The sequence below is a fragment of the Podarcis liolepis genome, assembly GCF_965112155.1.
Source record: "Podarcis liolepis genome assembly, chromosome: 6".
NCBI lineage: Eukaryota > Metazoa > Chordata > Lepidosauria > Squamata > Lacertidae > Podarcis > Podarcis liolepis.
This window is the reverse complement of record NC_139559.1, coordinates 48,548,313-48,564,278: the sequence shown is the minus strand read 5'-3', so window position 1 is coordinate 48,564,278 and position 15,966 is coordinate 48,548,313. Positions and strand designations below refer to the sequence as shown.

At 46.3% G+C, this 15,966-nt stretch overlaps 1 protein-coding gene across 4 annotated transcripts in view; it reads right to left on the bottom strand.

Moving 5' to 3' along the window:
- AMPD2 (adenosine monophosphate deaminase 2) overlaps positions 1-13,377 on the bottom strand; it is a 49,290-nt gene extending 35,913 nt beyond the window's left edge. For 2 of the 4 annotated variants that reach the window (XM_083509459.1, XM_083509461.1), the window contains exon 1: positions 12,882-13,377. In XM_083509459.1, the coding sequence (XP_083365585.1) occupies positions 12,882-12,891 (10 nt within the window). In that variant the 5' untranslated portion in view covers positions 12,892-13,377. Of the gene's footprint in view, positions 1-10,760; positions 12,138-12,881 lie in introns of those variants that run through there. The other 2 variants (XM_083509458.1, XM_083509460.1) reach the window with 2 other exon arrangements.
- Between the last annotated feature and the right edge of the window lie 2,589 nt (positions 13,378-15,966).

Below are 15,966 nucleotides of genomic sequence, written 5' to 3'. Positions count from 1 at the left end.
GGTATAATAAGGCACAAGAACACTCCAAGCCACATACTTTGTAGGGAATACATTGAGATTCTTATTTAGTTAAGCTCAACGTTGTTGTTATTATTGCCCCTCTCTGTTTTTGTTTCACATTGTCTCTGTATGATTTTAAAACAGAATATATCATATTTCATGGGTGGGGGGGCAAACAGAGGTGTGTCTTGTGCTCCCCCCATCTTTTCCCCACTAAAGGCTATGAGGAGTCTGGTAAATATACACACAAATTCCACCCAGCACACAAGGTGTGATTATCTGTCCCTCTCAAACATTAAACCCCACTCTGGCTAGAATCTGAGGGGTGGGGGCGGTGCTCCCCTTTGCCCAATTTCTCATGCACCAGTCTGGAAAAATATTACTTTTCTGCTATCTGTAGCAGATTGTCTCTATCTGGCTCACAGACCATCCAGCTCTAACCATTAGGAATCGTTACTTCCCAAATGGCACATTCTAGCCCTTACGGCACAAACTCCATTGATGGCATCACCCAGGTGTGTTAAGACAACTCCAAGCCAGATCTCGTTTGGTTCCAAGGTAAGGAGAGGAAGTGGGAGAATCGAAGCTGTGCTGCATACTGAACTGCAGCTCAGTGGTGACGAGGATGGAGCTTGTCTTGGCAGAAGCCGCCTATAAGCTTTGTCTCCAAGCGCTGCAGCCGCTGGTTAATTAAGAACAATAAATGGCCTATGAGAAGCAGCTGTCCTTTCCTGATCCCGCAGGACGTAATGGAGGTGCCTGTGCTCAGAGTCTGCTGTCACGGAGATGAAGGGCCTCAGGGGTGACAGTGATGGGCATGTCATTCCTCAGTCTCAATCCTTTGAAGACAGACTGGCAGCAGGTTTTGGAAGCCTGCCCAGTGATCGCTCTCTTTCTGAGGAAGGCAGTGGCGGCAGCGGCAGCGGCAGCGGCAGCGGCAGCGGCAGCAGCAGCAGCAGCAGTGCCCCAATGTTGCTTACACAGACTTTCTCCAGTTCTCAACAATCTGGCCAAGGATCCCACACCTCTTGTTGAGAGAGCCAAATCCAACCCAATGCGGTACTTGCTCACAAAGCCCGTAAGTGAAATGCGTTTTCAGGGATGGCACTAGAGCAGCCAAGCCCCAAATCCCCAGAGGCAAGCTCCAGGCTGAACTGCTCAAAACTGGGTTTTGAAACCCATGGAGGTAAACTTCATTATTTCCACATCTGGGAGGAGTCAGCCTTTCACTGTGGCAGCACCTGTGGAACTCCCTGCCTATTGACATTAGGTAGGCACCCTCACTATACCATTTCACACACCAGCTAGTTTCTTTGTTTCAGCAAGCCTACCCAGATATAGTGTTGTGTATGCACTTGTTTCTAAAATAAAAACAAAAATGCTGCTCTTATCGGTGTATTGTTGACAATTATTTTATTATACACAGCTTAAATATTTTCCTTAATTAAGCAGTTTTGTATTGCTTTCCTAAATAAAATAAAACTATTTTTGTAGTGGGTGGACGCGGGTGGCGCTGTGGGTAAAACCTCAGTGCCTAGGGCTTGCCGATTGCATGGTCGGTGGTTCGAATCCCTGCGGCGGGGTGAGCGCCCGTCTTTCGGTCCCAGCTCCTGCCCACCTAGCAGTTCGAAAGCACCCCTAAGTGCAAGCAGATAAATAGGTACCGCTTTATAGCGGGAAGGTAAACGGCGTTTCCGTGTGCTGCGCTGGTGCTGGCTCGCCAGAGCAGCTTTGTCACGCTGGCCACGTGACCCGGAAGTGTCTCCGGACAGCGCTGGCCCCCGGCCTCTTAAGTGAGATGGGCGCACAACCCTAGAGTTGGACATGACTGGCCCGTACGGGCAGGGGTACCTTTACCTTTACTTATTTTTGTAGGTATATAGCTTTCTTTCAAATGAATATGGGGTGTGTGTGGAGAACTACAGATCAGCAGCCAAGCCTTTGAGGAGATTGACACCTAAAGACTGGCATCGATCCCTTTCAAAATAGAATGGCTAATACCTTTTTCCTATCAATATTGTTATGTCCACAGGTGAGAAACACCTGTATTTTCAATAATAAATAATATATATCAGTTATTGGGGTTGCAAGCAAATGAGGCAGATAAGAAAAATATGAAGCATGGGGATATATTTACACAGACCTTCCTTATACTCAGTGTTAGTATTTGTACTGGAGTGGGAATGGCTGTTGGATGAATTTCAGCAGCTTGACAAAAACAGCCTTAGAGCCAGATGCTTGGAAGCAACAGAAGTACACTGAATAATAAGTCTGTGGGCCAGGGAGGAGGAGGAGGAGGAGGAAGAGGCACTTAACTCCCTCTGTCAAACATTAGTCGCCTGTTTCTGGATTACTTGCATTGTGCAGATGACAAAATAAATCCCCGGAGAAATGATGGAAGCTGCATAAATGATGCCTTTTCCACAGTTGTTGTTGTTGTTGCTTAGTAAAATTTGGAATTATTACTTGGTTTTGATTTGACAACAAAGTCACAGCCGGCAAATAAGAAGCATATGTGCAATATGACTGAAAGTTAAGCAAGATCTAAGACAGAATGTAAACAAAATGTAAACAATTAAGTTCTTATCATCCAAGGAGAACAAAAATCAAAATACTATAGAAAACACTGTACAGTGGTGCCCCGCAAGAAGAATGCCTCGCAAGACAAAAAACTCGCTAGACGAAAGGTTTTTCCATTCGCGATTTGCCTCGCAAGACGAATTTCCCCTATGGGCTTGCTTCGCAAGACGAAAACGTCTCGCGACTTTTTTTCTTTGACTAAAAACAAAGACATGTTTTGTTTATAAAGTTAATTTATTTTCCCTTAAATTTTCGAACTGCTCTTTACAGTATGTGTGACTTTAAAGAGCAGTTAATAAACTGTTGTTGTACCAAATTTGGCTTTGTTTGGACTTTTTTTGATCATAGGAACGCATTAATTGATTTTCAATGCATTCCTATGGGATTTCGTGCTTCGCAAGACGAAAAATTCGTTAGACAACAAAAATTGCGGAACGAATTAATTTCGTCTTGCGGGGCACCACTGTACTGTACTGAGTATTCAGTGAGATTCGCAAAACACTTCTGTGCACTAGAACAGCACAAATCCAGCGAATGCATATGGCTGTCATTATCTAGGTGTAAATAAAGATGGTGGAGGAGAGAAAAAGCTAAGATCCTGCTGCTCTATCAGGTGGACTTGTGAGTGGCCTTAGGACAGGAGACCCAGCTTCAATCCTCAACTCTGCCTGCAAGTTTTAGCCTGTTGTCATGGAAATAATTTTATACCAACCAGGGAGAAAATAAAAACATCCCACACAGGATAAAAGACAATAACAGTGCAAGCCTATACAGTGTTACCTCAGGTTAAGTACTTAATTTGTTCTGGAGGTCCGTTCTTAACCTGAAACTGTTCTTAACCTGAAGCACCACTTCAGCTAATGGGGCCTCCCGCTGCCGCCACGCCACCAGAACACGATTTCTGTTCTCATCCTGAAGCAAAGTTCTTAACCTGAGGTACTATTTCTGGGTTAGCGGAGTCTGTAACCTGAAGCGTATGTAACCTGAAGCGTCTGTAACCCGAGGTACCACTGTAAATATTTACTTAGAAGTAAGGCTCACTATTTTATATGGATGCTACTCCCTAGTAACCCTATTTCAGTAAGTCTAGGGTTTCTCTTCTGTTGGAAATACTATAGCTTTGGACTTCCTGCATCAAGCAGGTGGTTAGGCTAGATCAGGGGTAGGCAACCTAAGGGCTGGGGGCCGGATGTGGCCCAATCGCCTTCTAAATCTGGCCCGCAGAACGGTCTGGGAATCAGAATGTTTTTACATGAGTAAAATGTGTACCTTTATTTAAAATGCATCTCTGGGTTATTTGGGGGGCATAGGAATTTGTTCATTTCCCCCACCCCCAAATATAGTCCAGCGCACTACATGGTCTGAGGGATGGTGGACCGGCCCATGGCTGAAAAAGGTTGCTGACCCCTGGGCTAGATAGCTAAACCCTATGGCAGTAGCCTAAAGAGGGTTGCAGTCATGCATACAAAAGGAGGGCAGGCAGCCTAGACCTCTGGAAATATAATTCTGATTTTAATCAAAAGGATCTGGCATTCTTTGCCTCCCTCTTAAAATCTTCTGCTCAAGACAATTTTCTCAGATCACACAACTGACACAAGGTGCACATTCTGCAGGAGTTTCCAACATTTCACCGGGAAATCTCCCTTTGAAAACTGTGCTGTGCTTTGTACATCTGCTGAGAGTAACAGAGGGAGAGTTAACAAGAGGCACACACTGGAGTTGCACTATATTCTGCCACACTTAGCATAGGAATGTAGTGGGCTCCTGGAGAAGAAGGGGAGCTTTCCATCATTCCCACCTGCAAGCTCAAAACATTTTGCAGGCTAGTAACTTTTGTGGGCTTATTTGCAAGGCTGGTTCAGTGGTTTTGTCACCACACCCTAGAGAGAATTCTTCTTCCAAACAGCAGCTCTTCAACATCTGGCTTAGACCACAGGCTATTGTGTATCCATGACTATTTATAGGTTTGTTACTCGAGTTTCATTTATTTATTTTTACCTGAATTAGTTGGACAGGGGCAGGAAACACTTTTTAACTGCTACAGAACTAAAAATAGAGAGCACAAACTCAACTGACCAGTAGTGACTCAACAATAACTAAAATACCCTGCTAAACAATGAACAACTATATGCTTGCTCCATGTGGCTTTGCTTCTAAGTAGTCCCCATTTTCTGTACTGTGGTTAAAAGCAAGAGGTCAAGGGCTTTACATATGTTACTCCATTGCAGCAGAAAACGCTCTTCTTTGCTGGCTTTTAGGAAGGGTGCAAAGCAGTGCTTTTTCTGGGGGTACTCAATGGTATGCCGAACCAGCACCTTTCCCCCAAATGTTAAAAGTGTGGCACTTACTGTAACAACTTCATGGTGACTACCAGCACCTGTTTTTCTATTTGAAAAAGCACTGGTGCCAAGGCAATACCTCTTTCACCTAGTTTTTAATTTCAATAGATAGTTCACTGTTATTTTTCTATACAACCCCTGTTCTTCACTATTATAATGTTTTGCTCATTTTTACTATATTTTAATATTCACTGTGAGCTGCTTTGAGTTATGGAAAGGCAGCTTAAAACAGTTTTAAATAAATTTTAAAAAGACAAGAACGGGTGGAGGAAACATCAGGAAATTCACTCACAAAAGGTTAGAATTCAACTTAGCGTTGCTGCACAACAGAACTGCGCTGTAAGATTTCTAAAGAAAACAAAAGCAGCATTGCCATCCTTTTACTGCAGATTTAGCAATAGAGTAATTTTGAAATGCTCTCTCACACACACATAAATAAGCTGAAAGAGGATCCCACACTTCCCAGATCCCTCCACATGGCATGAAATGTTCTTTTAAAACACACATTTCCCTCTATTTCCCGCCTTTGACTGCTGTGCCACCACTCACAATCCCATGCTTGGAACCCCCAAATCCTTCATTGGTCTGCCCTTGCTCCTCAATATGCCAACGCATCTCCTCTTGCATCCCCATTACCTTGTTTCCCAGGGCCTTATTAGCACCCTCTAATCAGTTTGGTCCCCAGCTTGTCTCATCTTTTCTAGCAGTCACTTCTCATTTGAAGCCTGGCGTAGATTCTCACCTTCTGCACGTCAGTCCTCTTCTCCACTGTTTAGCCTGAGGTTATTACCACCAGGATTCATAGCTAAAGAAGCATCCCTTGGTTGTTATGTGACTGTAATATTTGCTTTTGAGAAATGTTTTTAGGTCACACAGTATGATCATCCTGTTCTAGGAATTTTACTCCCATGAGGACCACAAGAGTAAATATGATTATGTTCTCAGGATTTTCTCCCAAGAGGACTAGTCAATATTATTTACATTATTTTTTTTAAAAAAAATGAGATTCTCAAAATATTCTGCCTGCCCAAAGGAAACTAAGGCAAGAGGCATGATCAGTTTGCTATTTAACATTTCCCTGTTGCCTCAGATACATAGACTTAAAGGTGGCTAGGAGATCTCTATCAAGCTCTAATTTTGCTGGTTATAAGTACACGCTCTCTCTTTTTCTCTCTCGCTATATATATTTGTGGGCAGCTATAACCCTTCCATCCTGTTTCTCCAATATTCCCTATACTTTTCAAAATAACATGTATCTCAAAAAAAACACAACAGTAGTAAGTTTATTTTCCTTGTATTTCATGCTTTCCTCCCAAAGAACAAATATTATTACAGTAAGGAAAACAAGAGAACAGCAACAACAAAACCATCTGTCCCGTACATGCACAGGGCTCCACTACCTCACAGCTTTAGGGGACAAGGGTGGGTCATTTAACAAAGGAAAGCTGACTGCAGTGGTTAGAGTGAAAGACTCAGCAGATTTGAATGCAAACCTTTGCCATGCCCTGTTTCTATGTGATCCTGGACAAGTCAAGGACAGGACAATTCCCAAATTGCTCCAAAGTGAATGCAATTAAGTTTCACTGATGGATAAAAAAGATTGAGCATGGGGACAGGTCAGGGACAGCATTTGTGCTGCACAGACTTTACTACACAGTTACCTCCAAGGGCTGTATGCACTTCTGTTGGTTTTTTTTTTAAGATTCCAAATTCTACACTAAAATAACCTAGGAAAGCCAACTGCTGCAATTAAAATATATGGAAATGTGAAACGTTTTGCTCAGTTTGAACACTGTGGTCTGAATCCCAAAATGATGTTTCTGAAGACTGATGGGGGGACAAATGCTGTGAGAAATGAAGGGTATTGAAACAAAATAAGGAGGAAATGATGCAAAGCTGTTTAGGGCACTAAAGTACCAACTCCTTGAAACTGGAAATCCTTAAGCAGGAATAGGGACCCTGTGACCCTCCAGATGTTGCTAGACTCCATCTCCCACCATTCCATTTGGCCTTGACAGTTGTCAGACTCAGGGATGACAGGAGCTGTAGTCCAGCAACATCTGGAATGTCTCCAGGCCTAGGCTAAAAAAACAGGCTTTAAAAAAAATTAAAGTGCACCTTCTATCAGATCTTGTGCTTGTGTGACAATTTTATAGACATGCACAACACCATACACAGCCCTGCCATTATTCCTCCTATGAGGAGGGGGGAAACTGGAATTGTAAGGGTACCATTACAGATGAGAAAATAACTGAAATCACGTCTGGCATTTTGCGAGCTGTTTTTAAAATGTGACACCCTAAGCAGCCAGGCACGCCTCGCTGTCACTTAACAATGGTCTTGGCTGTGCAGAAGTATTTTACTTCCAGTTGCAATGTAGTAATAATGATATTCTCTCAAGTACTAGAGAACATAGGAAGAAGCATGCTGTTTCTTTCAGAGCTTACTTCCACAAATGCTCAAAGGGCCTAGAGATTCTGCTCACACACACACACACCCCTTGAAACAAAGGTAGGGCAGAAAAAGATGCAATGACTATCTCACACTCTGAAGAGCACCGGCATAATCATTTGATTTGCACTCAGACAGGCTGGTGTAATGTAATGACGTGTTTTGTGTCAGCTTAAAAACTATTGGCAGGGACGCGGGTGGCGCTGTGGGTTAAACCACAGAGCCTAGGGCTTGCCGATCAGAAGGTTGGCGGTTCGAATCCCCGCAATGGCGTGAGCTCCCGTTGCTTGGCCCCTGCTCCTGCCAACCTAGCAGTTCGAAAGCATGTCAAAGTGCAAGTAGATAAATAGGTACCGCTCCGGTGGGAAGGTAAACGGCGTTTCCGTGCACTGCTCTGGTTTGCCAGAAGCGGCTTAGTCATGCTGGCCACATGACCCGGAAGCTGTACGCCGGCTCCCTCGGCCAGTAAAGCAAGATGAGCGCCGCAACCCCAGAGTCAGCCACGACTGGACCTAATGGTCAAGGGTCCCTTTACCTTAAAAACTATCTGCACCGTACAGAGAACGATGTGACAGAAGCCAGTCCCAACACACTTCTGACTACAGATGTTTTTCAAAAAACGGTTAGACAACTTCATGGAGGAGAAGGCTATCAATGGCTACTAGGCATCAGGGGTCTGTTCCACTTCTGCTAGCAGAGGCAACATGCCTCAGAATACCAGTTGCGGGAACTGACAATAGGGGAGAGTGCTGTTACACTCAGGTCCTTCTTGTTGGCTTCGCATAAGCATCTGGTTGGCCGCTGTGAGAACAGGACGCTGGACTAGATGAGCACCCTCTTCTTACATTTAGATGTGGGATAACTCAGGTTGTTAATGTCACCATCACATAAGCAGTGAAAGGAAGACACCAAAGCTTACTCCCTCATGTGCTGGTGTATGATATATCGGGAGTTTTCTTAATTAATATACAGCAAAGGCAAGCTACAAAGATTTTCTTAAAAACAAATCCTAGATCTGTCCTCCTTTCAGTAGCAATAGCAGCAGCGTCTGATGGAGAATGGATGAAGCCGCCTCAGCTGCAACACTGGGATGGATAGCTCTCCAGGCTAGTCTGTCTTCTTAACATTCCAGAGGAATTCTATAGAATCGGGATAAGAGAATCCTGTCCATTTACTACAGGAATGGGGATAGAAGGCAAACCCAAGGAACATCGGAAACTGCCTTACACCAAGTCAGAACATTGGTCCATCTAGCTCAATACTGTCAACACTGACTGGCAGCTCCCCAGGGTTTCAGACTAACAGTCTTTCCCAGCTTTAACAGGGGATGCTGGGGATTGAACCTGGGACTTTCTACATGCAAAGAAAGTGCTCCCCAATGGAAGCTCTTGCTATTTTCATTATGTGCTTGGGTACCCAAAACCTCATGGTGAGAAGCAAGTGGGGAATAAAAGGAAGAGCCTAGAACAGCATTATTAATTATTATGTTACTGGCCACAAATGCTCAGTCAAGGGCCAGTAAAAGAAAAGAGTCCTCAGAATGCAGTTCAGGAAGAATTAAGACTCGGGCTACTAGGAATCCTGTGTTTTAAGGAAAGCATTACTGTATAGTTTTTTGAGGCGAAAACCCCATTCACGACCCTCGTCTCCAGTCTAAATAAAGGAAAGACTATGAAATGCCTGCAATAATTCCAAAGTGTCCAATGTTTGCAGGCCTAGGCAATCTAGATGGTAGACATTTTAGGAATATAAAACAAACAAACAAAAGGAGGGAAACAATGTGTAAATATTTCTTTTATCAACAAGCAGCCATTCAATTCAGGCACCTTATCATTAACATGATTCCCATTCTCAAAAATATATACCTCCATGCATATGCACATCACAAGCTTATCTAACCCATCAACAGCAATCTGTATGCACATATTGGACAGCTACACTATATGTATGTTCTATATCAGCTCCTGGGCACTCATAGCTCCCAATGAAGAGAGCCCAGGAGCTCATAAGGATACAAGAAAGACAGCCATATGGAGCAGCAGCCTGCTTCAGTAGGAGCGAATGCCACGTACCCTATCCTGCAGTTGCAGTTCCTACATACCCACACACTGCAGATGTACTCCCACATGAAGGAGGGTGTGCTTTTTATGCGCAAAGACTCCCATGCTTCCTACAAAAGACATATCTAACCCAAGAGGTAAAATACTCAAAGTAAAACTGTGAAACTTGGGAATATACCTTCTCTCCAGTTCTCACAAATAACCTGTAAAGCACTGCAGATACTGGCCCACTTACCTCAAATTAAGCAACAAGGTAGAAGCCAAGAAAGGAAAAGTACAGACAGTGCTGAACTTCTCAGAAAAGGGGATCCAGGGTTTACACATACCTAGCCATACTCCATGTTCCAGCTGGCTGGAGGTGGCTCACTAGAAATGGCATGCTCTCTGCACATGCTCAGAAGAAAATTGAGCATTACTATTTTGCATTCACCACACCACACCAAATTTCTGGCAAGCTGTGATTAAAAGTAAGCCTGAATCTAAGGAACTAGGAAAGGTGAGGCAAGATATCTTTCAGATGTGTTGTATTACACAGGAAATTCACAGTTCTTACTATGTTTTTTGTGGGCAATCTAAACATCCTCCCCTTAGCTGGCGCATCTGGTGGGAAGGGGGCAGATCTAAATGCCTTTCCCCCAGCTAGCATGTCAGTTGTAATAAAAAATCTAAGACGTAATTAGAAGGAATCCCAGGTATTGCTGCCTTCCAAAGGCTTGTATACAGAATAACAAAAACAAAACAAAACACCCAAACCCAACAAACAAACAAACAAACAAACACAGAGTATAACTATATTATCCTAATCAACAACAGCTTTAAATCCAGCATTCTAACACCTCTAGTCTCCACTGTACAGATAGTCAAAAATGTTCCTCCTCCCTAATCCAACAACCAAGCATTTGGCTATCCAAATTTCTGCTCCACTCAATAGAACGGGGCTCCACAACACACAGAAAGGTGGCACATGGATGCTGAAGCTCTTTGAAAGATTTGCCATTTTATGCCTCAAAACGCGTGTACTCTTCATGTTTCTCTGGCCCCTGAATTCTCACACAATCCTTTGCATGCTTAGCGGGACTTGTTTCTGAGCAAAAAAGCACAGGATGATGCTCTTGTCTCCCTATCCTGGTCAACAAACAGCCTAAAGGAGCAATCGTCTGCTTAAAGATGAAAAAACACATAACCGAAAAACAGTATAGAGTGAAGGAATGGGGGCTGGACTCGGAAGGAAAAGGGGTCGTTTCCATTCCAGGACTGCTGTTTTCCCAGCTTCTCTCTCTTTCCATAGCAGCATCTAGTGGCTAAGGAGACAGTACCACGCCCTGCTCACCTCCTGTGATGGGAGCCTGAAGACTGGCCCGCTTCCTCAGCGGGGATCCGCTCTTGGGGGGCCCAGCGCCAGATGACATTTTTGCTGCCTCCTGGAAGCTCCACCGAAGTCTCGGAACCGGCGCTGCTGCCGTGCTCAAGAAAGAGGCGGGGACTAAGCTAGGCCACGCCTCTTGCCGCTGATGGATGGAGCGTGGTCCTCCCAGACCAGGGGTGGACAAAGACGCCCCCCCCCCCGCGCGCCTTCCTAAGCCGAGGATCGAGGTCGGATCCTGCGCTAGAGCGCACCTTGTCTGCTCCCCGATTCGTCAGTGGGGGTGCTGAATGAAAGGCAAGGCCTGCGATCCCTGTCCGCTGTTACTTGGGAGTCGGTCTCATTGGAATCGGGGGGATTTGCTTCCGAGGGAACAGGCACCAGGGGATCCCTGGATCGGCTGGTTTCCTTGCAGGCAGCCCAGACCACTGCCCTCCCCCCACCTTGCTTCAGTCTCAGGCTCACAAACCCCGCCTCTAGTGCGGGGCGTTTGGGCTCCTTGCACCGTGAAGGCCACACGCACGAGATCACGCCCCACGAGAAATAATTAATCCAGAATAACTACCACCCCGGGTTCCATTCCTCACTAGCACCCTCCTACCTGGAAGTACAGTTTGCATTACAGAGGGGGCGATATCACCATCGGTTAGTCATCCGATTGTTAAAAGTGAGGTGTGTTAACGCGATTTCGAACATACGCCCCTTCTTGATCCTGATCTTATCAGCACGATGGCAGAAACGGGATTCTAGACACTACCGGGCTTGCTGGTCCCAAGGGGCAAAAGCAATTGCGGCCTTCTTCCTGGGTTTCGAAGAAAACGCCAAGGGGTTAAATGAAATGTAAAGTCGGCAACACAATCGGGTTAAACCGAGGCGACTGGATCCCACAAGACCACAGAAATGTATTGAAAGATACTGATGGAAATCAACGGATTTGACATGCAAGTGTCTCTCGAGCTAGCTTGTGCACTATAATAGGCTCTCGGGTCCTCTCCCTCCGCAACAGGCAACCAGCCAGACCCCTTTTCCAGGAGTTCGCTTCTACCGGAAGCTGTCTGCCTCAAGACCAGCCTCGACCATGCCGTCGGCCCAAGCAAACGGCGTGGCAGGGCAGGGAGCGCAGACAGCCCCCCTTCGCATTTAAACACAGGCCAACTTGGCACAATGGACCAGATTCCGAAACGCTTGGCTCCTCCCCCTCCGAGGCCTGCCGGGCTCGGCGGCTCCTGCGAAGATGCTGAGCACCGCCCTCCGCACCGAGCTTGGCGGGCGGAGGCGGCGCTTGCTGCAGCCGAGGCGCGGCATCCTCGGCAGAGCTCCCCGGCCCTGATCCGCTGCGGGCATGGAAGCGGCATGCGAGGAGCGCCAATCGCAGCCGGTTTCCCTGCCCGGGGGGGTGGGCGAGTTTGCATAACCAGCCCGTTCCGCAAGTGCCACTTAGGGGGGGGGGGTCGGCGGGGAAAACTTGGCTCGAGGGGACATCTTGCATTTTTCTGTGGAGCCCAGCAGCTAACCTGGCTGCATGCGAGAGAGGCCGGCTTGGGGGGAGGGAAGGGAAGTCGGTTACAGGAGACAAATGGCGGCGGAGCAGCCCTTGCACTTGAAGCGAGTTTCCGGGTAACTACGATTATTCCCCCGCGAGCGCAACGGACGGTAGCCGTCGCCTTCACCCCAAACTCTGGCCAAGCGACCCTGCTTCACGGCGCCTTTAAACGTCTGCCCTTGCGCAAGAGATCTGCTAGGAAAGACTTCAGCTCGGTACATCCGCTTTTTACACACACACACACACAAAACTTTCCAGCTCTTTCGCCTGGAACCGGCTCCGCCCTGGAGATCTGAACCTCCTCCCACACCCAGCCGCCCGCGTTACTGGGCTGGGTAACTGGTGGGGCACGGGCGCCCCCCGGAGCTCCTCTGGCTTCGGCCGCCTTCACCCTCCGCTCCCGCTTTCAGGCATGGCCCGATGAAGTTTCGGGCTGCGCGGTAAGGACGGAGGAGGGTCTGCGGGGCAGCAGTTCGCGGACCCGAGGTGCTTTGACGGCGGCGCGGAAAAGCCCTTGGTTTGCCACGGCGAAGGTGTCGTCCTACCTGAAGCCATCGCGGCCCCTGCGGAGGCCGCCGGGCGGCAGGTACCGGGAAACGGAGGGGGGAGTCTCCTTTTGCCGAGCCGCCGCCGCCCCGCAGCTGGAGAGGAAGCCGGCCCGTGGCAGCCCCTGGGAGCGGGGGCGTTTCGCGAGCACTTCCTGGCCCAAAGTCCCACCCCGGAGCAAGTGCTCGGCTTCTTTCTGAGAGGTCCGCCCGAGGAACTACTTTGGCCCGGCTCAGGTCTTCAGGGCGGCCGAGTGCTGGCGGGGAAGGTGCTGCTGTCACTGGCCCCGAGGAGAAGCAGCCGCATTATATAAGAGCAGAAGTGAAGATGCTACACCCACTGGGCATGCCGGCATTGCAAAATCAAATCGTGGCGCACAGGTAGGGCGGCCCAAGCCCCGCCCCGTGGCCGGCGGCGGCGGCGCCGAACAAAGGAGTTTCATCCGGCTTGTGGAAGTGCCGCCATCTCGCGGCGGTGTAACTAGAAGTCAGCCGCGAGTCAAGAAAGGGCGCGAAATGTGCCACATCCCCCACACACGCACAAAGAATCCTGGGAACTGTAGTTTCTCCCTCAAAGCGCTACATCTCCCACCCACCCTTGGCCAACTACAGTTCCCGGAGTTCTTTGGGGGAAGTGCTGTCCTTTCAAGGTGTTATGTACTGAAGTTCTCACCCTGGGCCAGCAGGGGGTTACTGTAGTTTTCACTCAGGTCCACATATGCAAATAAGGGATTGAAAGTGACGTTCAGTGATTGGATAGTTATGGGAAATGGTTACTGCTGCGTTCTAGTGGAGCTCTGTATAAGCAGGCTGGCTGAACCCTTCAGTTCAGTTCAGTTCTGGCCTGTGAATAAACAAGAGCTGTTTGAAGAATCGCTGTGTTGTCTGATATGTTCACCCACAACTTAACACAATGCATGGTGTGTGCCTCTTGAAACTGACCTCTTGAACGAAGGAATTGAGAAGGGAAACTGCAACCTGAAAGCGCCGAATTGCAGTTCTTTGAGAGGTTCTGCGATAACAACTGTGACTTGAGTCAGGATAAAGTTCAATCACGTGCACACACGCTTTATTTATTCATTAGCTCATCCAGTGCCAGGATGCCTGATTTATCATCAACAAAGGTTTACCCAATCACCAGTGTTAGATTCCCTTCTGTACTTGCCGCATTTCATTTTCGTCTGACCTCGCAGTTCAGAATCCCTTCACCATTTGTATATATAACCTGTGACTCTGGGTAACACTTCACACATCTGATGAGGTGGCTTCTGAGCTAATGCCAGAATAAGTTCGTTGATCTTTTAAAGTGCCACGAGGCTCTGTTGTTTTTGCTGCAACAAACCGCTGTCCCTCTGGAAAGTGAAGTGTGCAGTCCTCCCCGGCAGGGATTCTCAACAGCAAAGTTTCCTGGCATTTAAAAAAAAAAGTGGAGTTAGTGTTGTGATAAATTACGTGTTGGTGCCCTTCCCTTTTAGTCATAGGGACATCATTCATCTTGAATAACAGCCCCTTTTCATTCTGAATTAATCCAGAACAACATGTCTTGCTTAACATATCACCTGGATTACCGTCCTCTTGCCCCAGAGTACCGAATGAAAGAAGGGAGTGGGGAGGGATTTAGAGGACATGTACAACCACAAACAAAGGCAGAATCAAGCTGCAATCATAATCATACTTAGAAATAAATCCCCTGTAGTTAGACAATAATTAATATTTATTCAATGATATCAAGGACAATAAAGATTCCATGGGAGAGTGACCAAGTAATGAAATCACAGATACAGCTTCGACATTAAAATGTAATAAACACAATAGCATCTGGTTTCATTTAAAAATGTTTTGCACTTTTAGTTTTCATAAAACTTGCATGTTTACTCATGTGGGCATTTTCTTTCTATCACGGGGGGGGGGGGAGAATTTGTATCCTTGTGTTTCCTAGTAATCCTTGGCCTCAACCCAGTGTTCTTCACATCTTGCGCAGGCATTCACACAGAGTGTGAATTGCTCTGCAGTGCTCCCTAAATCATGCATGTCACAGTGAATATTATCAAAAGTTATACTGTACAACATACAATCTGGAGTTTATGGATAGTAGTCAATGTAAGTTTTATGCAGAGTAGATATATTGAAATGAATGAACATAGAGTAATTTTGTTCATGAATTTCAGTGGATCTACTGTCCCTCAGATACTCGGAGTAAAATTTGGTTGAATGCCACTCTAATATATTTGTCCTACATACATACATAATTTATTTGTATGCCACCTTTCCACAGTTCAAACCATGCTCAAGACGGCTTACAACATCAAAAAATGCATGACTACAACGTAAGTTGTCATAAACAATAAATAACACATTTTTAAAAATACACAACCAAACTGAACAATTTCCGCATATGATGTGCCCCTCATCAGCTGACTTCCTAAGGCCTCATTTTATGTAAGCCCTAGAAAAACTTGTAACACAGCATACCACAGTCTCATGAGTCATGAAATAAAAGTTTCTATTTTCGTTCTGAAATAACATTTTCTACATTTCTGGAATTGCATAATGGCTCACCTTAGGTGTTTTCCATTATGCCTGCTTTTTTTGCTATTTTTAAACATCCAGCCTCAGAAAGGGTCCTACAGAGCTTCCTGACTATTTTATAATCTTTTGATTGGTCCTAAGCAAGTTAATGTGTCCTTTCCTGTTTTTTAAACTCACTAATAGACCAACATAGCTGCAAATGTAAATAGACCAGTTTGCTTTGAAGGTTATTTTTTACTTTAAAAGGCCAGAAAAATGTCATCCAAAAGGATATTTCCCATGCAGGTTTACACATGGTGAGGTACCTCTGGCCTGCGGGTCAGACTTGGCCCATTAAGGGTCCCCATTTGGCTCCATTCATGCCCTTTTCCTGAAACCACACCTACCTGTTCTACCCCTGATGTCAAACACAACATTCGGTGAGGGGAAGGTAGAGATTCCACTGCGGAAAGCACAAGACTTGAGCAGTATCTCTACCCCCTACCACCTTCACAACCAAGGGCCAACTTTAACAGGTTCGTGGGGCAACCCACCTGTCAGAGTTGGCCTGCTGAGT